Below are 27,291 nucleotides of genomic sequence, written 5' to 3' on the forward strand. Positions count from 1 at the left end.
GCAAACTTCAGGCCGTCCGTTGATTGGATAATTCCTATAACTCTTCTATTGTCAAAGATAGAAAAATAAAACAAGTGGGGGAAATATAAATCAGTAACAGCGTACGCTGGAAGTTTTGCAGGTCAGTTCATGTGCATGGATATTTATAATTTCATTTTATAACTGCTATTTTTAGCGATTCTTTGTTAAGTGAGAGTGTGAATGTAAGGCGGCCACGTCGTTCGCCGTCCTTTTTTTTGTTTGTTTCTAGCCTAACATGTTTATACTTCTATAATAAACAAAATATTCTAGCCAGTTTGGCGATCTTTTAAATACAATTCCTAATAATATTTAATTAGAAAACCATTTTGGATTTTTTAAACATAGAATGGTTATAAGGAGGAATCCAAGTAAACTAGAAATCAAAAGCTTCTACAGGCGACAAATGTTTAAAAAAAAACTATTGCTCTTTGTTATGAGGGAATGTGATCCTTTTCCTGTTTCGTTTGGACATTTTTGTTCTGTTCATTGGGGGATGATAATCGGTGTGTCGAAAAATTTATGCAAGTTAACTGAATGTATCCGATGACAGATACATAATTACATATGGACACAGAGGTACCATTCGAAAAGAGTGGTCCCGGTGCGCGCATCCGCGCTAGCTAGTCGTGAATAGTCGATCCTACAATGAGTATCTAGCACGAATGCGTGTATGCGCAAAACATGTATGAGGGTTTTTTTTTAAAAACAAAGTAAATAATTTCTTTTTTGTTGAATCTTCCCCATCTTACGCTTAAAACATTGTTTTACGTTCTTCCAGGGTGTATTTTGGTATCACATCTATTTCGGTAACCCCATTGTACGCACTCCAACAATCAGAATATAGAATCGTCCCTTGTTTGATGACCTTATATATTTTCAACAGATGTCGCTGAGATCCTGTAGATTGAAGTATATTCACAGGTCTGTTATAAAAACTAAAACTTTTTCCGAGATTCAGTGATAGGAATTTCGGAAAATTCACACGATCTGACTTTCTTCCCCCCAAGGGGGCGAGAAGGGGGAAGGAATTTCGGATCAGACGGCCCACATAAGCTGGAAATTAGGGCAATTAAAAATTTTTTTTTTCACTATGCAATCAAAATCCATGGGAGAAATATTTTCAGAGGAAAATGTGTGATGTAAGGGAGATCTGGCTGTTGTTTCTAGCACATCCCAAGATCTCCTTCCTTGTTTCTTTTTCACTCACACCTATTGATGTTTTCCAATATTTTTCTGAAAGACTTCCTCCCGTCACGTCCCCACCACCTCATTTTCTCGCAAATAATTGTTTTAAAAAATTTTCTTTGTCAAAAACCCACGTTTTCGGAGATTCCAGAAAATTGCCAAATATCGGAATTTTGAAATTTTTTGACCCCCACCCCCACCCCTTTCCCCCAATTTCTTCATTTTTCACTTTTTTTCGTCACCCAACCCCAACCCTAACCCTAGCCCTAACCGTAATTAGAAAAATTTTTGTAAATTTTTTTCAGAATCATAATCTCTATTTTTCTGTATATTTCGAAAAAAAAAAAAGAATTTCTGAAAAAAGATTTGTATTCTCCATTGCCAAAAACGGGGATTTGTATAGAACAAAAGAAATTAAAAAAAAAAAAGGGGTGCTTTTGGGGGCATACAAAAGGAAGTCTTGCCTATTTTTCTTCCCACAAACACATTTTATGGAATGATGATGCCAAAGTAACATACGCATCACCCATGGCTGGGATACAAGTAAAAATGGTAATTTAAATTTTTACTCTTAACCCCAACCAAGCAAATCCTTGTATGTGTAAGAAAAAACATTTTCTAACAGAAAATTGTTATCAAAATAAATCATCTTTTACTTACCTCTTTTTAAAAACTCTGGATAAATCCCAGCTATAACCTTGTCAAGCTCTCCAATGTTTTAGAATTATAAACAGAAACAAATGGGAAGAAAGGGAGTGGGGCTAAAAAAAATCATAAATTTTCAAGGTTTTTTACTTTTTTTTATAGTATAAGTGTTTTTATGGGGAAAGATATTGAAAAACATCAACAGGCGCAGGCGTGGCTGTGTGGTAAGTAGCTTGCTTACCAACCACATGGTTCCGGGTTCAGTCCCACTGCGTGGCACCTTGGGCAAGTGTCTGCTACTATAGCCTCGGGCCGACCAAAGCATTGTGAGTGGATTTGGTAGACGGAAACTGAAAGAAGCCCATCATATATATGTGTATATATATATATATATATATATATATATGTGTGTGTGTATTTGTGTCTGTGTTTGTCCCCCCCCATCAACACTTGACAACCGATAGTGGTGTGTTTATGTCCCTGTAACTTAGCGGTTCGGCAAAAAGAGACCGATAGAATAAGTACTAGGCTTACAAAGAATAAGTCCTGGGGTCGATTTGCTCGACTAAAAGGCGGTGCTCCAGCATGGCCGCAGTCAAATGACTGAAACAAGTAAAAGAGTAAAGAGTATATATTTGAGTCAGAAAGAAAAAAGGATGGTGATCCTTGGATGTGCTAGAAACAACAACCAAATCGCCCTTAAATCACATACTTTTTCCTCTGAAAAGATTAACATTTTTTTACCATGTTTTTTAAGTGCATAATGCAAAACAGAAAAAAACACAGGAAAAATTGGCCAAAATGGGTCCAGATTGGGGTGGGAGGGAACAAGGGCACAGGAGTGGCTGTGTGGTAAGTAGCTTGCTTACCAACCACATGGTTCTGGGTTCAGTCCCACTGCGTGGCACCTTGGGCAAGTGTCTTCTACTATAGCCTCGGGCCGACCAAAGCCTTGTGAGTGGATTTGGTAGATGGAAACTGAAAAGAAGCCCGTCGTATATATATGTGTGTTTGTGTCTGTCTTTGTCCCCCCAACATCGCTTGACAACCGATGCTGGTGTGTTTACGTCCCCGTAACTTAGCGGTTCGGCAAAGGAGACCGATAGAATAAGTACTAGGCTGACAAAGAATAAGTCCTGGGGTCGATTTGCTCGACTAAAGGTGGTGCTCCAGCATGGCCTCAGTCAAATGACTGAAACAAGTAAAAGAGTATAAAACATATGCCCTTCCATCCAATCATTTTTGAATGCCACAGTGAAAAAAGTGGAAAAATCCCTGCTGAAACAGAAAATCCAACTTATTTGGGCGTTCTGATCAGAAATGGTGGCTTTTAAGGCGAAGGTAAAGCATGTGCACACCATCCATCAGACGAAAGTGAAACATCTGGCATCTTTAGCTTTTTGAAAGTGGGGATATGATGGGTGGGCGACATGGAGGAAGGGACCTTGAGTGTTTCTTTAAGATAAATTAAAATTAAAAAAAAAAAGGTAGGAGAGTATTGTAGTTCACTTGAAGCATTGTGTATTGTTTGTAAAGAATAAAAAGTTTAGAATGGTACAACAATGCACTATAGAACAAAAATGGACTATATACCTGTTGTAATTTGGTTATCTATAGTCTGATATTTCGGAATTACAATTCCTTCTCTGACTCCAGCAAAGAAGATCTGAAGAAGGAATTGTAATTCCGAAATATCATCAGACTATAGATAACCAACTTACAACAGGTATATAGTCCATTTTTGTTCTATAGTGCATTGTTATACCATTCTAAACTTTTATTCTTTATAAAAAAAAAGAATATTCCCAGATTCATAATCTCTGTATTTTTATATGTGGAATAAAAAAAAGAACTAGAATAAAAGTTAAAAATTAAGGAATTGTGGGTGAGGGGATTAAAATTTTGAAAATGTGATTTTTGGGGCAAAATCGTATTTGATATTGAAAACATATTTTGGAATAAAAATAAAATTAAAAAATATCGGAAATGGTGGGTGTGCACACACTTTACCCTTCGCCATTTTTAAAGGTGCCTTCGCATGGCCCACACTCCAGTGACTGAAACGGTAAAGCATAATTCATCGTTAGCATAATAGGAAAAAAGATCAGAGATGAATTGGATGGTATGGTTGTTTTTGATACGCTATAGGCCTTAGGTAGGTTGTTGGCACTCCGTCGCTTACGACGTCGAGGGTTCCAGTTGATCTGATCAACGGAACAGCCTGCTCGTGAAATTAACGTGCAAGTGGCTGACCACTCCACAGACACGTGTACCCTTAACGTAGTTCTCGGGGATATTCAACGTGACACAGTGTGACAAGGCTGGCTCTTTGAAATTCAGGCACAACAGAAACAGGAAGAAAGAGAGAGAAAGTTGTGGTGAAAGAGTACAGCAGGGTTCGCCACCATCCCCTGCCTGAGCCTCGTGGAGCTTTAGGTGTTTTCGCTCAATAAACACTCACAACGCCCGGTCTGGGAATCGAAACCGCGATCCTATGATCGCGAGTCCGCTGCCTTAACCACTGGGCCATTGCGCCTCCAGGCCTTAGGTACATACCCAAGTGAAAAGCAAATGCTGTCGGAAATGCTCAGTTTTGTCCACTTGATATTCTATTTTAATGATCTGAAAATACACAAAAATCAATAAAATTAAGAAATCAAAACAATATCTTGTTGAGCAAAAAATTCTTTTTCAAATAACTTAAAATATTTTGTCAATGCATTTTTAAATTTGAAAAAATTGTTCATGAATTATTCTTCAACTCTATATATATGTTTATGTATGCATGTATATATATATATATATGTTTTTATATTATTAATAAAATTATTAACAATATTCACAAGAAATCAATATTCAAATTTCTGAAAGATATATGTTTAATATGACACAGTAATCATTTTGAATTATAATTAAATTAAAATTAAAGATATACAAAATATAAATGTATATAAAAATATATGTGTACTTATAGATATACACACACACACATGATAGTTGCTGTACTGTGAGTCTGAATTAAAGCACTTGGTTGTGAAGGAGCTTTTTAACCATGCAACCATTTTCCTGTTTGAATTAAGTTGTTGAATTATGTATCCTCACCACTGAGCCAATCTTCTATTCATTCCCCACCCTTTTCACAATATTTATTAATTTTTGGTTATCTTTCAGATACCCAGAATATACAACCTTTTGAAAAATTCTATCATTTGCTGGTAGTGAGAATATATCAGAGCAGACTAAAGAACAGAAAGAAATGGGATCTAAGAAGAAGAAGAATCTCCTGCCATCGCAGAAAAACAAGGAAAATGATGTATGCAAAAGTAGATCAAAGAAAAGTGCAATGAGCATGCCTGAGCAAGAGAACTTTTCAACAGGCATCCATAATATTTTGCCTAGTACATCAGGCACTGTACAGGCGTCTAAAAAACGCACCAAGAAACTTCCCAATGTGAGCAATTCACAGCTGAAGCCATACGTTGATGACTCGACAGATGATGATGATGATGATGAAGAGATGATGACTCCAGAACACAAGACACGCCTGAATGACTCTTCTGCGGAGTTGGTGGAAAATATGATTCCTGACAATGTACTCATTTTTTTATTGGCAAAGAAAGTATTAACAAGCTATGAGGTGGACTTAGTTAAGAGTAAAGGAAGCCGTATGTCTATGAATGAAATACTCATTTCTTTGGTGAGGTGCAAGTCAGATAAGGCATTTAGTGTACTTGTAGAGACCCTGAAGAAAACTGAGCAAAAACATTTGGCCAAGTTACTGACATCTACTGAGAAACGAAAACGGAAACCAGGTAATTTCTTCACACACAAATACAGACACGCTCTTTCTTTCATAAACACTCCACAACACTTTCTCTTACAAACATACACTCAGTCTTTCTTACACATGCACACGCACACACTGAGGCATACATAGGTGTACTGATAGGCATGGCTGTATGGTTAAGAATCTCACTTTCTACTTACATGGTTTCTGACTCAGTCCTGCTGTATGACACCTTGGTCAAGTGTCATTTACCATAGTTTGGGCTGACCAAATCCTTGTGAGTGAATTTGGTAGATGGAACCTGAAAGAGGCCACTTTATATGTATGTGTGTGTACTCATGCTATATATAAGGAAAAGAAAGGATGGAAAATGCATAGTTTCATAATTCCACAATTTTCAAAAATAGTTCATATTGGAAGGACCTGAGGCTATACTTGAGGTAAATGTGGCAGAGCTCCAGCTCCTTGCATTTCACACTACTATTGAAAATCAGGTAATTGTGAAACCGGTTAAGTAAATGCAAATAAATCTTGTTAAAGACACCAAGTTCATTTTCAATTTTTATCCTCTTTATACCTCCACTTGTAAAAAGAAAACCCTTATGTACACACATACACCCACATGAAAGACACACACACACACACACACACACATATAAAGATGTATATCATCTTTTATATTTCCCTTGTTTCAGTCATTGTGGAATGCAGTTATTCTGGGGCACCACCTTAGTTAAAGAAACTTAAACCAATACTTATTTTTTCTTCTGTTTAACCACTAAGTTAAGGGGATGTAAACAAACCAACACTAGATTGTCTAGTGGTAGCAAGGGGACAAATGCAAACACGCATTCATATGAATGGTTTGTTTCAGTGCTTATTGCTGGCGAGTGACCGTGTTGTGTGTGTGTGCTGTTTTTGTCCATTTTTCTGATATTTTGTGGTGGGAATACTATTAGCAAATATTTTAAAACTAAAAAAAAAAAAAACCAAAAGAGTCTGGTTTTTTTTTCTTGCAGGGGAGATAAGCGTGCGTGTTGACATTGAGAACACAACCAGTTCTGACTGTAAAGGAAAAGAAAAGCAAATGAACTTAGATGACGAGATGGATGAGATGTATGACGTAATTAGGTCATGGCTATGCAAGATCAAACCGCAAGACAACTCTCGTGAAGCTTATAAGCAGTTTAAAAAACAATTTGACGGCACATACAAGCGTATTAAAAAGTGGCTTAAACTGTGTAAGTTAAGGAAAAAACTGTGCAGCAAAGGCCGGGTACTTACTGACATCACCAATGGAAGTATTCATCTCTGGTTCCATTGCTCTACAGTGAATGGTTTGTTAGATCTTTGGGAAATGTACACAAGTGGGAAGCTTCTCCACTTTCTCCAAGAGTCTCTTATCACACAAGACATAAAGCAGAAATTTCACCTGAAGATGGTGAAGCTAAAAGTGAGAATAATTAACGAAGAATTTCAACAATGTTATCAAGAATTATCTGGGCGATGTAAGTTTGACCATGTTTTCTAATGCTCTGAAACTTTTTTTACTTTATCGTGATGGCACCTGTGCCCAGCGTCACCTTTCTGGCACTTGTGCCAGCAGCATGTGTAAGGACCTTCGAGCGAGATCGTTGCCAGTGCCCCTGGACTGGCTCTTGTACGAGTGGCACATAAAATACACCATCTTGAGCGTGGCCGTTGCCAGTACCGCCTGACTGGCCTTCGTGCGAGTGACACGTAAAAGCACCCACTACACTCTCTGAGTGGTTGGCGTTAGGAAGGGCATCCAGCTGTAGAAACTCTGCCAAATCAGATTGGAGCCTGGTGTTGCCATCTGGTTCACCAGTCCTCAGTCAAATCGTCCAACCCATGCTAGCATGGAAAGCGGACGTTAAACGATGATGATGATGATGTTTCTTTGTTAAATGTTCAGGATGAGGCACGATTATATATATATATATATATATCTATCTATCTATATATATATATATATATATATATATATACACACACACACATATATACACATATACAAGCACACACACATATACATATATACATACATGTGTGCCTGTGGCTGTTTGGGCCCCCCCCCCCCCCCGCTTGACAACCAGTGTTGGTGTGATTACATCCCTGTAACCCAGTGGCTCAGCTTAAGAGACTGATAGAATGAGTACCAGGCTTAAAAGTAATTCCTGGAGTCAGTTCATCCGACCAAAATTCTTCCAGCACAGCCACAATCAAATGACTGAAACAAGTAAACAAATGAAAGGATATATATATATATATATATATATATATATATAAATAATATGTGAGTATATGCATATATCCGTACATGTATGTACATACCTACATCTACCTGTATATATAGATGCAAAACGTAGACAAAATGATAAACAGAGTACAGAAAACACACAGGCCACATAGAGAACATTTCCTTCATCAGCTGCCACCATTCTAACACTGGCGTTTCGAAGAGTTAGGGCAGATATATATATATATATATGGGGTTATCCTGTAAATAGTGCAGTCTTTTCAGTTGCATGAACTAAAAGTCAGAGGGGGACAGGATAATAAAAGCAGGTAGTAATTTTACCATGTACTTATTCTTAGTGCAAGTTTTGAAGAGTTCAGTTATTTTTTCAAAGCTATAATGGAAGTGACAAAGGAACATATTTGGCATATTTTGCTTTATGAATTCAATAAAGGCAACGATGCAACAAAAAGTGAAAGAGTGAAGACCTTTTTTAGCCAGTGTTTCTCCTTTATATATGCCCATATACGAATTCTAAACTTTCGTCAAAGAAATCTTTCATGAAATACGGTTCTTAGAATTCGGATATGAGCAGTTACAAAATCCCTGATTTTTGGGAAATTACTCGGTGATCGTTAGATGCCACTAAACTCCACGACTCTCACAATAGTGATAGTTGGATGTTACTAAACTCCATGACGCTCACTCATTGAGATATTGGCTATTTTTTATGCCATGTCTATGATAAAAATCCAACAAGACTTATTTAAATTGTTGTGAACTCTAGTAGTTAGTATGAAGGATTAGCTAGTGTGAATTTTAAGTCGTAATTCTCTACAAGAAAATTACTTTACTTTCCAATTCTACTATAAATGCTAAAGGTACATAAATAAAATAATCTAGTAATTATTTTCTCTTTCTTCACGTTCTTCAACTTGTTAATGAAATTTATTTCTGCAATTATAAAACTGTGTATTTTTTATAGCGGTTAAAAGAACACGAGTTTATTTATCTTCAACATACATGCACGCATAAAATATCCGTTAGCGTTTCAGAGTATATATTTCTCACTATAGCGTTTATGTAGCTGGAGTGAGGATTTATGTATAATGGTAACAATTATAAGTAAGTTATAAGTGACGTGCTTATCAATATGTATTCCCACTTCAAAAGTAAAATATATTTCTTATCTCTTTCCAAATAGAAAACATATAAAAGTAGTCTTACACAAATAATAACCAAATGCAACTATAAAAAGTATAATGTGTTGTTTGTTTTGTTCCAGCATTTGAAGGAAACGAGGGTGTCACTGAGGAACAAAAGGCCATACAGGTGAGCGAGTGGATTTTGGTTTTTGAAACATTCCATATTTTATACTGAGATAGTAAACATTACATGTGTGTGTGTGCGTGCGTGCATGTATACTTACATACATAAAAGTGTGACTTTTGTAGATACACGTATGCACACACACACACACTCACTCATATATGTATGTATATATGTACACACACACATATATTTATACATTTGGCATGGCTTCTACATCTGGATGCCCTTCCGAATACCAACTACTCTGAAAGTGTAATGGGTGCTTTTACGTGCCACCGGCACAGGTGCTATTTGTGTGACACCAGCATCTGCCACGACTGCAATTTTACTTGGCTTGATCAATCTTCTTCGAGCACAGCATAATGCCAAAGGTCTTGGTCACCGCTTCTGTGAGGTCCAACACTCGAAAGGAGCTTTTCACATGTCACCGGCATCAACCACTTTGTCTTCATGAGGCCCAATGTTTGAAAGATGCATTTTATTTGGTTCTGGCACAGGTGCCAGTTACGTGATACCAGCATCATCCACAACGATTTCACATGGCTTGACCGGTCTTCTCAAGCACAGCATATTGCCAAAGGTCTTGGTCACTAGTCATTGCCTTTGTGAGGCCCAAAGTTTGAAGATCATGCTTCACCACCTCGTCATGTCTTCCTTGGTCTACCTCTAACACAGGTTCCGTTCACAGTTAGAGATTCGCACTTTACACAGCTGTCCTCATCCATACACATCACATGACCATACCAGCGCAGTCGTCTCTTCTGAACACCACATCTGATGCCTCATATGCCCAACTTCTCTCTCAAGATGTTTACACTCTGTCAAACATGCACATTGTTCATCCAGTGAAGCCTACTGCCTTCATTTTTTTCAAGCCTACGCATGTCCTCGGCTGTCACAGCCCATGTTTCACTACCATGCAGCATAGCTGTTCATACACAGGCATCATACAATCTACTTTTCACTCTGAGGGAGAGGCCCTTTGTTATCAGCAGAGGTAGGAACTCTCTGGACTTTGCCCAACCCATTCTTATTCTGACAGCTACGCTCTCGGAGCACCCACCTCTACTACTAACTTGGTCACCTAGATAACAGAAGCTATCAACTACCTCTAGCTTACCCTCCTGGCTATTGATGGAGTCTCTTTTCTGTACATTCTCAATGCATCTTCCACACAAAACACTATTCTCCCTGTTAACCTTCCTCTAATATAGCTGCACCTCTTATTTCTTTCTTGCCCACAAGAGGCTAAACATAGAGGGGACAAACAAGGACAGACAAAGGGATTAAGTCGACTATATCGCCTCCAGTGTGTAACTGGTATTTATTTTATCGACCCCGAAAGGATGAAAGGCAAAGTAGTCCTCGGCGGAATTTGAACTCAAAACGTAGCGGCAGACGAAATACTGCTAAGCATTTTGCCCGGCGTGCTAACGTTTCTGCCAGCTCGCTGCCTCTTATGCACCTCTTATGCGGCCATAGCTTACACCGGATAAATCTTCTCTACAGATCAAGCAGGGCCATCTACCTGAAGGGAATTGTGATTTGTCTGCCTTCTTATTTACTAAGACCTTGGTTTTTGTTAGGTTAACTCTGTGGCCTTTCAATTCTAGACCTTGCTTCCATACCTGAAACATCTTCTCCAGTTCTGATAGTGATTCAGCTACAAGAAAAAAGTCACCAGCATAGAGGAGCTCCTAGTGGCAGCCTGTCTGAAATTCTTCTGTTATTGCCTGGAGGACTATGATGAACAAGAAGGAGCTGATAACCGACCCTTAGTGGACCCCTAATTGTACCTTGAATTCATCACTATGTTCATTGCTGATCTTCATCCTACTGACAGCATCCCTGTACATGGTTTGTACAGCTCTCACCAGCCTCTCATCTAACCCTATGTTTATAAAAAAAAAAATAATTTTTTGAAAATTCATGAATTTTTCAAACATCCCCTCCCCCCACTCAGTACCAATTTCAGTCTTTCTTTTTTTTTTTGCACTATGCACTTAAAATGATGGGAGATGCATTAGGGGCCAAAAAAGAAAAAAATCAGCAATCACCATTACAATCCCCACTTCCTTTATTTTCAAATTGAAAATGAAATGTAATTTAAAAACAATAGTGAAATTTAACCAGACATTTTTTATTTAACATACCCCTGCCTCATAAATCCTAAAATTTCAGCTTCTTTTCAAAATTTGCTTTAATCATAGTTTTTAAGTGCAGACCATCCAAATCTGCAATTTTTTTTTTCTTCTTAATTTCAGGATAATTTTCAGGTGGAAAGGTGTGTGATTTAAGGGTGATTTAGCTGGTGTTTCTAACACATCCCACGACCACCTGGTACCTTCCTCCTTTCTTTGTCACTCTGACATGTATTGATGTTTTTCAATATTTTTCTCCCCACAAGCTCATTTTATGGAATGATGATGCAGTAGTCCAATACTGGGATTTAAGCAACAAATAAAAAACTTTTGTTATTTAAATCTTTAATCCCCACCCTGCACCAAACGAGTGTGTGTGTGTGTGTGTGTGTGTGTGCATCATCATCATCATCGTTTAACGTCCGCTTTCCATGCTAGCATGAGTTGGACGATTTGACTGAGGACTGGTGAAACCGGATGGCTACACCAGGCTCCAAATCTGATTTGGCAGAGTTTCTACAGCTGGATGCCCTTCCTAACGCCAACCACTCAGAGAGTGTTGTGGGTGCTTTTATGTGCCACCGGCACGAAGGCCAGTCAGGCGGTACTGGCAACGGCCACGCTCAAATGGTGTATTTTATTTGAGCGTGGCCGTTGCCAGTACTGCCTGACTGGCCTTCGTGCCGGTGGCACATAAAAGTGTAATAAAAAACATATTTACTATTAAAATAAATTATCTTTTACATAGCTTTTTAAAAATCATTCTGTTGGCGTAATGAAATTCCCTACATGCATACACACACACACACATACATTGACAAATGCACACACACTCAGCGTGAACTATATACTTTAATAGAGGGTGAGAAAGTTTACCATGAGAAAATATGATAGACCAGTAGAGAGAGAGAGGGAGGGAGAGAGAGGGAGAGAGAGAGAGGGAGGGAGGGAGAGAGAGAGAGGGAGGGAGAGAGAGAGAGAAAGATCTTTTCTGTTGCTGTTACGGATTTTTAAATTTAAAAATTCAGTGAAAATTTTCAATTTTCTTTTCTTTTCTACTCTAGGCACCAGGCCTGAAATTTTGGGGGAGTGGGTGGGGCAGTCAATTAGATCAATCCCAGTATGCAACTGATACTTAATTTATCGACCCCGAAAGGATGAAAGGCAAAGTCGACCTCGGCAGAATTTGAACTCAGAACTCAGCGGCAGACGAAATACTGCTAAGCGTTTCGCCCGACGTGCTAACGATTCTGCCAGCTCGCTGCCTTGAAAATTTTCAAATTTGGCATATTGATGTACTCTTGCTTAGTGATATTTTGTCTGCCGTTACATTCTGAGTTCAAATTCTGCCGAGGTCGACTTTGCCTTTCATCCTTTCGGGGTCAATAAATTAAGTACCACTTATGCACTGGAGTTGATGTAATCGACTTAATCCCTTTGTCTGTCGTTGTTTGTCCCCTCTATGTTTAGCCCCTTGTGGGCAATAAAGAAATAGGAAACTGAAAGAAGCCCATTGTATATAAGTGTGTGTGTGTGTGTGCATGCTTTGTGTTTGCTCTGCACTACCGCTTGACTGTTGGTATTGATGTGTTTACGTCCCTGTAACTTAGTGGTTTAGCAAAAGAAACTGATAGAATAGTCATCAGGCTGGCTTAAAAAAACAGTACGAAGGTTGATTCATTCAGCTAAAAATTCCTCAATGCAGTCTCTAGCATGGCCGCATACTATCGAAGGATCTAATAATTGAAACAAGTGAAAAAGAAGATATAAATGTATGTGTGTGTGTATATACATATACATATATATATATATATATATATGTATATATATATATATATATACTCTTTTACTCTTTTACTTGTTTCAGTCATTTGACTGCGGCCATGCTGGAGCACCGCCTTTAGTCGAGCAAATCGACCCCAGGACTTATTCTTTAGAAGCGTAGTACATATTCTATCGGTTTCTTTTGCCGAACTGCTAAGTTATGGGGACGTAAACACACCACCATTGGTTGTCAAGCGATGTTGGGGGGACAAACATAGACACACAACAAACATATACACACACATACATATATATATATATATATATATATATATATATATATATATATATATATATATACGACAGGCTTCTTTCAGTTTCCGTCTACCAAATCCACTCACAAGGCTTTGGTCGGCCCGAGGCTATAGTAGAAGACACTTGCCCAAGGTGCCACGCAGTGGGAATGAACCCGGAACCATGTGGTTGGTAAGCAAGCTACTTACCACACAGCCACTCCTGCGCCTATATATATATATATATCAAGTGTGGTATATCAGGTTTGCCACAAAGCCATAAAATAATTTCCAAACATTAATGTTTTTTGTCTCTCTTTTATTTTTGAAGCCACCAGTTTCAGCTAAAGTGGAAAAAAGGATTCCACGTCAAAATATGCCACCAAAAGGTAGAAAGGCATTGAAGGAAGTGTAAGTATTTCTAATATTTTTGATGATGTTGCTAATTCCATTGTCACTGTTGTTGTTGTTGATCCCAAAGTTAGCTTCAAGCTATGTATATTTATATCCATGTGTCTGTTTATATAGCAAACACATATATACACACACATGCTTACGGCCATATTACGTTGAAAGCACCGGTCCTCGTCCGATCACCGAAGTTAAGCAACATTGAGCCTAGTTAGTACTTAGATGGGTGACCGCTTGGGAAACCTAGGTGCTGTAAGCATTTCTTACTTGTGGAGGCGCAACAACCCAGTGGTTAGGGCAGCAGACTCATGGTCATAGGATCGCGGTTTCGATTCCCAGACCGGGCGTTGTGAGTGTTTATTGAGCGAAAACACCTAAAGCTCCACGAGGCTCCGGCAGGGGATGGTGGCGAACCCTGCTGTACTCTTCCACCGCAAGTTTCACTCTTACTTCCTGTTTCTGTTGTGCCTGTAATTCGAAGGGTCAGCCTTGTCACACTGTGTCACGCTGAATATCCCCGAGAAGTACATTAAGAGTACACGTGTGTCTGTGGAGTGGTCAGCCACTTACACGTTAATTTCACGAGCAGGCTGTTCTGTTGATCGGATCAGCTGGAGCCCTCGACGTCGTAAGTGACGGAGTGCCAACAACACACACATATATATATATACACCACGTCAAAACGGTAGAGGAGTAGGGGCCGAAACTCTTCTTCCTCTCGTCCTTGTTGTCTCCGTAGGCTTTACTCGGGTAGCCAACTTCCATTTGCAAGTATTTGGAGACCTACCATTTTTGTGGCACTTCCCCCGGAAACAACTTCTATCTCATTCCAGGGTGAAAAACTAGAGGTAGTCGATAGCTTCCGCTATCTGGGCGACCAAGTTAGTAGTGGGGGTGGGTGCGCTGAAAGTGTAGCTGCTAGAATAAGAATAGCCTGGGCAAAGTTTAGAGAGCTCTTACCCCTGCTGGCGACAAAGGGACTCTCACTCAGAGTAAAAGGCAGACTGTATGACGCATGCGTACGAACAGCCATGCTACATGGCAGTGAAACATGGGCTGTAACTGCTGAGGACATACGTAAGCTCGCAAGGAATGAAGCCAGTATGCTCCGTTGGATGTGTAATGTCAATGTGAATACCCGTCAGAGTGTAAGTATCTTGAGAGAAAAACTGAACATTAGAAGCATCAGTTGTGGTGTGCAAGAGAGACGATTGCGCTGGTATGGACATGTGGTGAGAATGGATGAGGATAGCTGCGTGAAAAAGTGCCACACCCTAACAGTTGAGGGAACCCGTGGAAGAGGTAGGCCCAGGAAGACCTGGGCTGAGGTGGTGAGGCAAGACCTTCGTACATTGGGCCTCACCGAGGCGATGACTACTGACCGAGACCTTTGGAAATGTGCTGTGCGTGAGAAGACCCGGCAAGCCAAGTAAGATCGTTGCCAGTGCCCCTGGACTGGTTCTTGTGCGGGTGGCACATGAGATGCACCATTTTGAGCGTGGCCGTTGCCAGTACCGCCTGACTGGCTCCCGTAGGATTTTCGAGGGAGATCGTTGCCAGTGCCCCTGGACTGGCTTGTGCGGGTGGCACATAAAAGACACCATTTCGAGCGTGGCCGTTTTCGTGCGGGTGACACGTAAAAGCACCCACTACACTCTCTGAGTGGCTGGCGTTAGGAAGGGCATCCAGCTGTAGAAACTCTGCCAAATTAGACTGGAGCCTGGTGTTGCCATCCGGTTTCACCAGTCCTCAGTCAAATCGTCCAACCCATGCTAGCATGGAAAGCGGACGTTAAACGATGATGATACACACACACGTACGCAACTATCCTGCTGATGTTCAAATTCCAGTGAAGGAGCCTAGATGTGCTAGAAACTGGCTCTTTCTCTAGAAATAAAAACTAAATAGCATACACACTACGCCCGTCCTGTATATAAAGAAGATAAACAGAGTTAGTCATGAAATACATATTTCCATGGGGCATGAAAATACAGAATAAAATAAAGAAAATATGTAACCACTCGAAAGCCCAGACTTCGTTAAAAACTACAATGCGCATACGACAGGTGCAACCAGTCACATACATATCACAAGTATGGCTTCCTCTCCATAAAGAGAAGACGGGCAAATGCGATTTTGATTTCTCTTATATGGCTACTCTTGACACTTTGAGCCTTTCCGTGGACAAAAAAGTCGCGGTTAATGTTTACAACTTGACCCGTAACTTCTTTTACCTTCTCTTAACTTGTCATTTAGTTTATTGAGTTAACATAAAAAAGATTAAAATACGCCTGCACTTTATGGAAAAATACATTGTAGTGCTGAAAAAGGATTTGATTAACGTTTACAATTTGACCCGGATACGTAAATCTGAAAAAAATAGGGCAAGAGATTTTTTTTAAAAAGATGTGTAGGAAACGAACATGCAAAAAAAAAAAAATGCGCGCAACGAAACGTGAGGGTGGGGAGAGGAGCTCGGAAAATTCACAAGATCCGAGTTTTCCTTCATAACTTTTAGGGAAATGTTTTTTTTTTTTCAATGAAATTTTATAGAAATACTTTTCAAATGGCATACATTACGAGTATAAAAAAAATTTGTGGGTAAGATCTTCTCCAGGAGAGAGTGGGGGTGGAGGACTTCGGAAAAGTCACAAGATCCGACTTTTCCCCTCAACTCGGAACCATGTGGTTGGTAAGCAAGCTGCTTACCACATAGCTACTCCTGCGCCTATGGTAAAGGTGCACTTGTAAAAATTTAACGTAACTGTATATATCATCATCATCATCATCATCGTTTAACGTCCGCTTTCCATGCTTGCATGGGTTGGACGATTTGACTGAGGACTGGTGAACCAGAAGGCTACACCAGGCTCCAATCTGATTTGGCAGAGTTTCTACAGCTGGATGCCCTTCCTAACGCCAACCACTCTGAGAGTGTAGTGGGTGCTTTTACGTGCCACCGGCACGAAGGCCAGTCAGGCGGTACTGGCAACGATCTCACTCGAATGTCTAAGAAAAGTATATGCTATGTACCCAAACTTTGTGGACACCCTGTACATGATATGTATATATGTGTTTATGCTGTGTGGCATCTTGGGCAAGTGCCTTCTACTATAGCCTCGGGCCGACCAATGCCTTGTGAGTGGATTTGGTAGACGGAAACTGAAAGAAGCCCGTCGTATATGTGTATATATATGTGTGTGTGTGTGTATGTCTGTGTTTGTCCCCCCAACATCGCTTGACAACTGATGCTGGTGTGTTTATGTCCCCGTAACTTAGTGGTTCGGCAAAAGAGACCGATAGAATAAGTACTAGGCTTCCAAAGAATAAGTCCTGGGGTCGATTTCTTCGACTAAAGGTGGTGCTCCAGCATGGCCGCAGTCAAAAGACTGAAACAAGTAAAAGTGTAAAAGTATATATATATATATATAGTATTAGAATTTGGTTGTTTATGTATATATATGTATATATACATATAATGTTAAATCTCTGAACAAGGTATTAACAGTAACTGCACGACAAGGTGAAGTATATTTGCCACTTAAATGTGGCTGACCCCTAAGGATAAGCAACAGTAACATCCACCCTTAGGGGTCAGCCACATTTAAGTGGCAAATATACTTCACCCATATATATATATATATATATATATATATATATATATGTGCATATATGTGTGTGTGTGTGTGTGTATATATAGATGTATGTATATAATATATGTGTATATATATGTATCTATCTATCTATATAGATAGATAGATATTTATATAAAGGGCATTATTACAGAAAATAATAACGCCACACAGTGGACTTCTCAAAATAACCACATTTAGTACCTAATGCGAGGAAAAACAACCAACAGAAGGCGACCAACTTTCTTTTAAATAAACTTAACTGTATCGGCCGATTTCGCGATTACTAGAATGAATCTAGATTTCGTTCATCAGCACAGTATTGTCCCAAAAGTATATATAAATAAACAGAATTCTCACCTCACCAAAAACGAACACACTACGTATCCGACAGAGTAAAGGGAATGAAGTTTATCTGTATATATCTTCATCAAAGAAACGGGAATACTTCCGGGTTGCTTCTGGGTACCCATGTGGAGACAGGAATAAAAATTCAACATTGAATATATTCCGTGTATATATTTGATAAATAAATTCAAAAAGGGATAAAACTCTTTTACAAGAAATTTATCAAGAAGCCAGTGTGTAAAAAAATTCATAAGGGAAATTTCTATTCCCAAGAATATAATTATTCGTTTATATTTATATAAAGGGCATTATTACAGAAGTCTACTGTGTGGCGTTGTTATTTTCTGGGGGGGGGGGGAACCCCTCGGAAATGTCCCCCCCCCCCCCGCTCTCAACATTTTACAGAAATGCGTTTTCCAGAGTGTGGATTACACGGTTCATTATCTATATATATAAAAATGAGAATGTGTGTCTGTCTGTCTCTGTGTGTGAATCCCTAAAACTCAAGAACTACGCAACCAATTTCATTCAAATTTTACACATGCCTTACTTAGGGTTCCAGTTGTGTTTTAGTCAAAAAAATTTTTAACTTCTTGCAGAGTTTGAGCCCACGGCAACATAATATCTCCTCCACTATTTAAGTATTACATGTCAAAAGTGAAACAAAAACACTCATGTCAAATACTTTCACTTTAAAAATGAAACTATTCCACTAACTGAAACAATCACATTTCGATACTGTAATGACAGATACTTTCACAGAGAGAGAAAGAGAGAGACAGAAAGAGAGAGAGAGAGATGTATATGTATACATATACATGTATACGTACACCATTTCGATACTGTAATGACAGATACTTTCAGAGAGAGAGAGAGAGAGAGAGATGTATATGTATACATATAGATGTATATGTACACGTATATGTATAGATATAGAGAGAGAGAGAGAGATGTATATGTATACATATAGATGTATATGTACACGTATATGTATAGATATATATATATATAGATCTATATGCATACATGTATATGTATACATATGTGTAGATGTATATATATATATATATATAGAGAGAGAGAGAGATGTACATGTAATATGTACACATATATACATGCATACAGATATCTATACATATATACACCCATCACACACATACACATGCACACAAACACACACGTTAGTAATTTGTTTTCTTATCCAAAAGTACTGAATGGATCTTTATGAAATTTGGAAATTATATTTGCATAACGGCCATAACTCCCATGAAAATTCATATATTTTTGATGTTGATGAAATTTTAACCCGAACATAACAGATGAGCATTATTTGTAATTCAACGGTACAACAGTGTAAGACTACCCTTTCAGATATACTTACATTGTGATTTCTGCAATGTGGTGCATAAATTGTCAAGTAAATGAGACGCATCTTTGCCTCCACTGATTCACTTGCAAAGTGTTGAGTAAAATTATTTCGCTGCAGACCTCCGGCCATTTTGTTCTGTTGTTAATTCTGTAGATAACCTCAAACACAAAGTCTTTCCCAACTTTAAACAAAACTACCAAAATCACAATTGGCTATGTGAAAGAGCAATATTAGCTCCAAAAAACGTAGCTGTTACAAAAATTAATCAACACCTGATGCATTCTCTTCCCGGCAATCTTCAAACTTACAAGTCTGTTGATACAGTTCCAGATACAAATGAAGTGGTGAACAATCCTCCTGAATTTCTCAATTCGTTGGAGCCTCCAGGACTACCTCCCCACATATTATCACTTAAAGTTGGAACGCCTGTTATACTGCTCCGCAATCTGAAACCACCAAGACTTTGCAATGGAACACGACTCGTGATAAAGAAAATGATGTCACACGTTATCGAGGCTACCATTCTTTCTGGATGTGCAAAAGGGGTTTATATTGTGTGTATTTTATGTTGAAAATAATTTTTCTGAAGTCGTAGTGTATGCATGTATATATTTATTCTGTTAATAATGATAATCGTATTTTATAAACTTATTAGCGATCACTTTGTAACGACTAAAGAAAATAGTCTAGTAATGAGGCATATAAGTCCTTGACAGAAAAAGAAGTAGGTTTTCCCATACTCATGGGACTTCCAACCTGCACTTCTTTGTTTTCGCGCCAAGTATACTACCATCACACTGGCGCACAACCTGCTTCATTCAGTCAGATTTAAGAACTATGATTAGTTTGAAAGTTTGTTTTTGCAAACAAACTTTCATGTGCTCTGACTGCGATGGTTTTTGTTAAGCAGCATCGATTTTTACAATTCTGTGAATAATAATAATAATGTTTTATAAGCTTTAAAGCTTATAAGTGATCACCGCGCAAAGACTACAGAAAATAGGTAAATAACAGAGCATATAAGCCCTCGACAGAAAAAATATGTTTTCTCGTATGCGTGGGATTTGAACCCACACCTCTTTGCTTTTGCATTCCCTACCCTCCCGTTTTTGAGAACAAAAATAAGGGGTTTTCCACACGTTAGGAGGTCAGGGTACTTGATTCCATGACAAAAAATCCGAGTTTTTTCCTTTAGGGAAAATCATCAGGGTGAAGGTATCAAAATTTACCAATTTTGTTTTTAATCCACGTACAAAATTAGAGAGATTACAAATCTGAGATTTTTTTTAAATCAAAATTTTTGCGGCTGTAAGGTGGTGTGGAAAACATTTGTTTTTATAATGTGGATTGAAAAAATATTCCCACTTTCTCTTACATATCCAACTTTCTATTGGTATTAGATCTTTTTCACAGCTTCCACCTGTAATCAACAGTTTTGCTTATTTCTGATTTTTTTGACATTTTTATTGTTTCTTTGTTTGGACTTTATTCTCCTAATTATTTCCAACTTTGATTTTCGAGATGGATTAGATAATTGCAAATATGGTCTGTAAACATAACTTATTTATCTGTACATTTTCATAAATGTTTATTACGGGATCACCCTTACAAATACGTGCGCACAGTTCTTGGGGGCTTATCGATTATTGCTGAAGTTCGCCACAAGTTTTTCTTTTGAAATTAAGAAAGATATATAAGAATAACTTCTTTTGCACACACACACACACATATACACTCTAGGTAAAATTTCTGTATGAATTGTAAAATTACAGCTCAACTTCAATTAAAATGACTTTTTTTTTTATTTTGTAATTCATATTTGTGATGAGACTGTTTTCACCCCCCCCCCCCCATCCACCACCATCATCATTACAATATTTATTTTTATTTTGCTATTTTTCAATCTTACCAAATTAGGAACAGTTTCCTGACCGGTGAAAAAATGTCAGATCAACCACAGGGAATTCCAGTCAGTCAACTAATGCAAAGGAACTTGCGAAAATACTCATCCGATCCATTGCCGAGCATGTCGGGCAGTCAACTGCCATTTGAGAAAGGCATGAAGAACTTCGCCGCCAGTAAGAATATTTTTCAGTTGGGATCAGTTGTTGATGAATCGGAAGACAGCGAAGATGTAAAGATGATGAGTGAAGAACACAAGAAATGGCTGCAGGTCAACCGTGTGGAGTTAGTGCAGAATTTGATCCCGGATGAGGTATCTGATCATTTGTTGGGGAAGAATGTATTAACAATGTCTGAAAAGGACCGAATCAAAGCTGAAGGAGCGTCCATGAATAAAAAACTCATTGATACAATCATGTGCAAACCGGATAAGGCTTTCTTTGTGTTCGTAGAAGCCCTGAAGCAAACTAATCAACCCCATTTGGCCAATTTGCTGTCCCCTGCAAAGAAGCGAAAACAAGGTAATTTCTTCATACACAAATACACCCACCCACTCTTTCTCTCTCACACACACACACACACACATTCTCTCGCACACATGCATGTGAATAGGTAGTTTCTTGTCATTATAAAACCTGCTTAACCATGTCAGGCAGAGTTTATAATGACAAGAAATGTTTAGTGGCTCTCAATTTAATACTTTATACTCTTTTACTCTTTTACTTGTTTCAGTCATTTGACTGCGGCCATGCTGGAGCACCGCCTTTAGTCGAGCAAATCGACCCCAGGACTTATTCTTTGTAAGCCTAGTACTTATTCTATCGGTCTCTTTTGCCGAACCGCTAAGTTACGGGGACATAAACACACCAGCATCTGTTATCAAGCGATGTTGGGGGGACAAACACAGACATACAAACATATAGACATACATACATATATATATATATATATATATATATACATATATACGACGGGCTTCTTTCAGTTTCCGTCTACCAAATCCACTCACAAGGCTTTGGTCAGCCCGAGGCTATAGTAGAAGACACTTGCCCAAAGTGCCACGCAGTGGGAATGAACCCAGAACCATGTGGTTGGTAAGCAAGCTACTTACCACACAGCCACTCCTGCGCCTATACATTAAATGATATTTATCTTCAAGCAGATGGAGGACATTTTTTTGTTGATCTTAACTCAATGGAACACAAACCTGTGTGTATGTGTATTATGTATGTACATATGTATACACACACAGACACGTGTATATTAGTGTATACATATATAAATACATGCAATAGGTTCTTTTCTGTTGTTTTCAAAATCCACCCAGAAGGCTTTGTTTGGGCCACGGCTATAATAGAAATCACAGAGCCAAGGTGCCACACAGTCGGACTGAACCTAACATCACATGCTTGGAAAGCAAACTACATACCACAGACCCATACACATACATAAATACATACACACACACACACCTATGTAAGCACATATCATATGAGTGTGTATATGTAGAAGTCAGTGTGTTTGTATGTGATGTCAGTTCACTTGATTATGTTACTACTGCTGATAATGATGATGTTGATGATAATTTTTTTTCTTTCTACTCAGTGTCTGGTGGAGAAAATGCCAATGCAAAAAGAATGGTCATGCAGGTGAGTCAGTTGATTTCATTCTGAAGTATTTCATAATTTATACTAATATGGAAAAGAAGTGCGTGTGTGTATATATATATATATATATATTAGAAATAACGAATTTCTAAATCTCTCAGAGAGACTTAAGCAGTAGTGATGCGATAAAGTAGTTGTTCCCAATAAGGGAATATACTACTGCTGTTTAGCCCTAGGAAGCCAGACCACTTCCTATTAGGCCTTGACACACTTTCTGTGCCCTTATCCTTACGAAGGGGAGACAAACTCCTCCAGCCAGCCCAGCCTGCATTCAGGGACATGTTTCTGAGTCTTTGCTCATCATCAGCTTATATATGTATATATAAATAAATATATATATGTATGTGGAGTGGTGTGAAAGCATTTGAAGAGGCCAGGATGATGCAAGCAGGGCTCAAGAGACATTTAAGGAAAAAGGTGAAGACTGAGAAGGTGAATGACAAGGACCTTTTTGTGTGCACAGTCTGTGACAGACCATGTCTGTCCTTGGCTGGCCTCAAATCTCACCTGCGAACCCATGGAAAACAAACCTCATCCAGCTATTCTGATTATATGTCTGTGCACACGTTTGAATGTGGTGTGTGCCAGAGGGTTTGCAAATCCAATGGGGGTCTTAAAAGACATGTTAGGATCCACAATGAGCAGAACTTACTTGCAGGTATTGGTAGTGCAAATCAGAGGTGCAATCTGTGTGGGTGTTTTTTCAAAACACTGTCTGGTTTAAAAAGCCACATCAGACGCCATGAAAGGGCTAAGGTGTAGGTGCAGGAGGTGGTCAAACTCTGTTTAAGGAGTAGACAACCACCATATATATATATATATATATATATATATCATAAATATATAGGGATTGACAGTAACCTGCTTCTCCATCATACTGAGAATTCAGAAATAGCAGTCAAAGAACTACTGATTTCAAAACTACAAATTATTACTCTAGATTGATAGCGATATTTTTGATACACACAGAACAAAAAACAGTAGAGAAGAGTAAAAAAACACTTGCCTTTAGTTAATTTAGTACGATCGTTTCACAGTTAAGAGTAAATAATACTCTATTCTGATCTTCAGCTAAATATTCTAATAAATTTGTTAATGTCTCAATAACTCACGTTAATTTTGACCATGTGAACATCAATACCACGTGAGGAAGACGTTAAGAAATTTATCGGCCAGTAAGTTCAAAATCCCTCGCCCTAATGAATTTCAATTCAGTGTGCATCAGAAATAGTCCCGTCTGTGTGTATCAAAAATATCGCTATCAATCTAGAGTAATAATTTGTAGTTTTGAAATCAGTAGTTCTTTGACTGCTATTTCTGAATTCTCAGTATGTTGGAGAAGCAGGTTACTGTCAATCCCTATATATTTATGATTATAAATGTTTTTTACCGAAAAAGGTTTTTTCATACTGAGCTACCCGGCAAAATTGTTAATTATTAATTTTATTACTAATTGACGATTCCCTGCCCTGCATATCTATATTTTAATAATAACTCTAAGGTGGATAGTTAAACCACAGGAATTCGTACGAGTCTCTTTCCTATGCGGGACTATTTCTGATGCACACTGAATTGAAATTCATTAGGGCGAGGGATTTTGAACTTACTGGCCGATAAATTTCTTAACGTCTTCCTCACGTGGTATTGATGTTCACATGGTCAAAATTAACGTGAGTTATTGAGACATTAACAAATTTATTAGAATATTTAGCTGAAGATCAGAATAGAGTATTATTTACTCTTAACTGTGAAACGATCGTACTAAATTAACTAAAGGCAAGTGTTTTTTTACTCTTCTCTACTGTTTTTTGTTCTGTGTGTATCAAAAATATCGCTATCAATCTAGAGTAATAATTTGTAGTTTTGAAATCAGTAGTTCTTTGACTGCTATTTCTGAATTCTCAGTATGTTGGAGAAGCAGGTTACTGTCAATCCCTATATATTTATGATTATAAATGTTTTTTACCGAAAAAGGTTTTTTCATACTGAGCTACCCGGCAAAATTGTTAATTATTAATTTTATTACTAATTGACGATTCCCTGCCCTGCATATCTATATATATATATATATATATATAAATGTGTGTATTTATCTTGTTTCAGTCGTTAGACTGTGGTCATGCTGGGGCACTGCCTTGAATTTTAGTTAAATGAATTGACCCCAGTGCCCTTTTCTTTTTTCATCTAAATTATCTACTCCCTCTCATAAGCCACCAGAGCATTTGAGGGAATCAGTTCCCAGAGTCTCTAAAGTTTTTGCGGATCCTGTATGTCTTCCACATATACAAAGTATCTCCTCTGATAGTCTTCCAATTAACCTACTGCACCTCTTGTGAGCCCGTAGCTTACACTGGGTACACCTTATTGAGTTCCTGCCTACATCTTTCCTATAATTTGAACAGGGCCACCTACTAGAGGTGGGTAGAGTCATGTCAGTTTTCTTGCTTACTGGGACCTTAGTCTTTGCTGAGTTAACCTCAAGGCCCTTAGATTTCAGGTTTTGCTTCCACACTTGGAATTTTTCATCAAGCTCTGATATGGAATCTGTTATGAGGTCCATATTATCAGCATATAATAGCTTTACAGGGGCTGCTGGTCTTGCATTCCTCTGTTATGGCCTGGAGGACAATGATGAACAAGAGGGGAGTAAAGACTAAGCCTTGATGAACCTCTACCTGTACACTAAATTCTTTGCTGTACTCGTTAGCTCTCACCTTACTGACAGCGTCTTTGTATCACCCACTCGTCTATCCCTGACCTACTCAAAGCCCACCATATCACACAGCAGGGCACTCTGTCGAAGGCTTTCTCTTGATCAACAAATTCCAGGTGTAATGGTTTACTCTTAGCTAATTACTTCTCTTGCAGATGCTTGACTAATGAAAATAGCATCAGTACTCCTTCTTCCCCAGACGAAGCCGAAATGCATTTTGTATGGCCTAATTGGATGTATGTATATGTGTGTGTGTCTATATATATGCATGTGTGTCTATGTATATATATATGTGTGTGTGCATGTATGTATATATGTATGTATCTGTATGTATGTATATATATGTATGTATATATGTGTGTGTGTATATGTATTTACATACGTATACTTGCGTGTGTGTGTGTGTGTGTATTATATATATATACATGTATGTGTAACTTCCGGTCAGCCATAGCTCTGATTGACCGTTGACCGAACACTATTCAATTTTTTTTCTCCGTGTTTTTTTTCTCCTTGTCTCCATATTCTTTCTGTTGAAGAGCGTAGCTCGAAACGTTAAAGACTTTCCGTATTCCTGAGCGTCATACTAATACATCCTTTTGTTGTTTACACCACCTGCCCTCGTCTGTTGTTGTTTTTTCGTACATTCTCCCATATATATCATCATCATCATCATCGTTTAACGTCCGCTTTCCATGCTAGCATGGGTTGGACGATTTGACTGAGGACTGGTGAAACCGGATGGCAACACCAGGCTCCAGTCTAATTTGGCAGAGTTTCTACAGCTGGATGCCCTTCCTAACGCCAGCCACTCAGAGAGTGTAGTGGGTGCTTTTACGTGTCACCCGCACGAAAACGGCCACGCTCGAAATGGTGTCTTTTATGTGCCACCCGCACAAGCCAGTCCAGGGGCACTGGCAACGATCTCCCTCGAAAATCCTACGGGAGCCAGTCAGGCGGTACTGGCAACGGCCACGCTCAAAATGGTGCATCTCATGTGCCACCCGCACAAGAACCAGTCCAGGGGCACTGGCAACGATCTTACTTGGCTTGCCGGGTCTTCTCACGCACAGCACATTTCCAAAGGTCTCGGTCAGTAGTCATCGCCTCGGTGAGGCCCAATGTACAAAGGTCTTGCCTCACCACCTCAGCCCAGGTCTTCCTGGGCCTACCTCTTCCACGGGTTCCCTCAACTGTTAGGGTGTGGCACTTTTTCACGCAGCTATCCTCATCCATTCTCACCACATGTCCATACCAGCGCAATCGTCTCTCTTGCACACCACAACTGATGCTTCTAATGTTCAGCTTTTCTCTCAAGATACTTACACTCTGACGGGTATTCACATTGACATTACACATCCAACGGAGCATACTGGCTTCATTCCTTGCGAGCTTATGTATGTCCTCAGCAGTTACAGCCCATGTTTCACTGCCATGTAGCATGGCTGTTCGTACGCATGCGTCATACAGTCTGCCTTTTACTCTGAGTGAGAGTCCCTTTGTCGCCAGCAGGGGTAAGAGCTCTCTAAACTTTGCCCAGGCTATTCTTATTCTAGCAGCTACACTTTCAGCGCACCTGCTAGAATATATATATATATATATATATATATATATATACATGTATGTGTATTTATATATATATATATATATATATATGCACATGTAGATATTTCCATATAAATTTATACGCATGCTCAATTTGCCACATGGTGGTACTGAACCCGAAGCCATGTTGTTCTAATGCCGCTTCCTAACAGTGCAGCCGTTGATTTGCTTGGGTTAAATTGTTGAATGAAGTGAACCTGACCACTGAGCTACTTT

At 38.8% G+C, this 27,291-nt stretch overlaps 1 protein-coding gene and 1 non-coding gene across 5 annotated transcripts in view; both read left to right on the forward strand.

Annotated features, from left to right (window-relative positions):
- The window catches only part of LOC106877111 (uncharacterized), a 36,294-nt gene continuing 9,003 nt past the window's right edge, over positions 1-27,291 (forward strand). Inside the window, exons 1-7 of one of the 4 annotated variants that reach the window (XM_089342076.1) lie at positions 1-121; positions 800-942; positions 5,023-5,663; positions 9,184-9,230; positions 13,760-13,839; positions 21,106-21,611; positions 22,696-22,739. In XM_089342076.1, coding sequence (XP_089198202.1) covers positions 5,108-5,663; positions 9,184-9,230; positions 13,760-13,839; positions 21,106-21,611; positions 22,696-22,739 — 1,233 coding nt within the window. In that variant the 5' untranslated portion in view covers positions 1-121; positions 800-942; positions 5,023-5,107. Of the gene's footprint in view, positions 122-799; positions 943-5,022; positions 5,664-6,657; positions 7,147-9,183; positions 9,231-13,759; positions 13,840-21,105; positions 21,612-22,695; positions 22,740-27,291 lie in introns of those variants that run through there. The other 3 variants (XM_089342075.1, XM_089342074.1, XM_089342077.1) reach the window with 3 other exon arrangements.
- On the forward strand, positions 13,980-14,098 carry LOC128250731 (5S ribosomal RNA). The gene has a single exon (XR_008266731.1). It is a non-coding gene; the product is annotated as a 5S ribosomal RNA (ribosomal RNA).

The sequence above is a fragment of the Octopus bimaculoides genome, chromosome 25 (assembly GCF_046866305.1).
Source record: "Octopus bimaculoides isolate indiv1 chromosome 25, ASM4686630v1, whole genome shotgun sequence".
In the NCBI taxonomy this organism is placed as follows: Eukaryota; Metazoa; Mollusca; class Cephalopoda; order Octopoda; family Octopodidae; genus Octopus; species Octopus bimaculoides.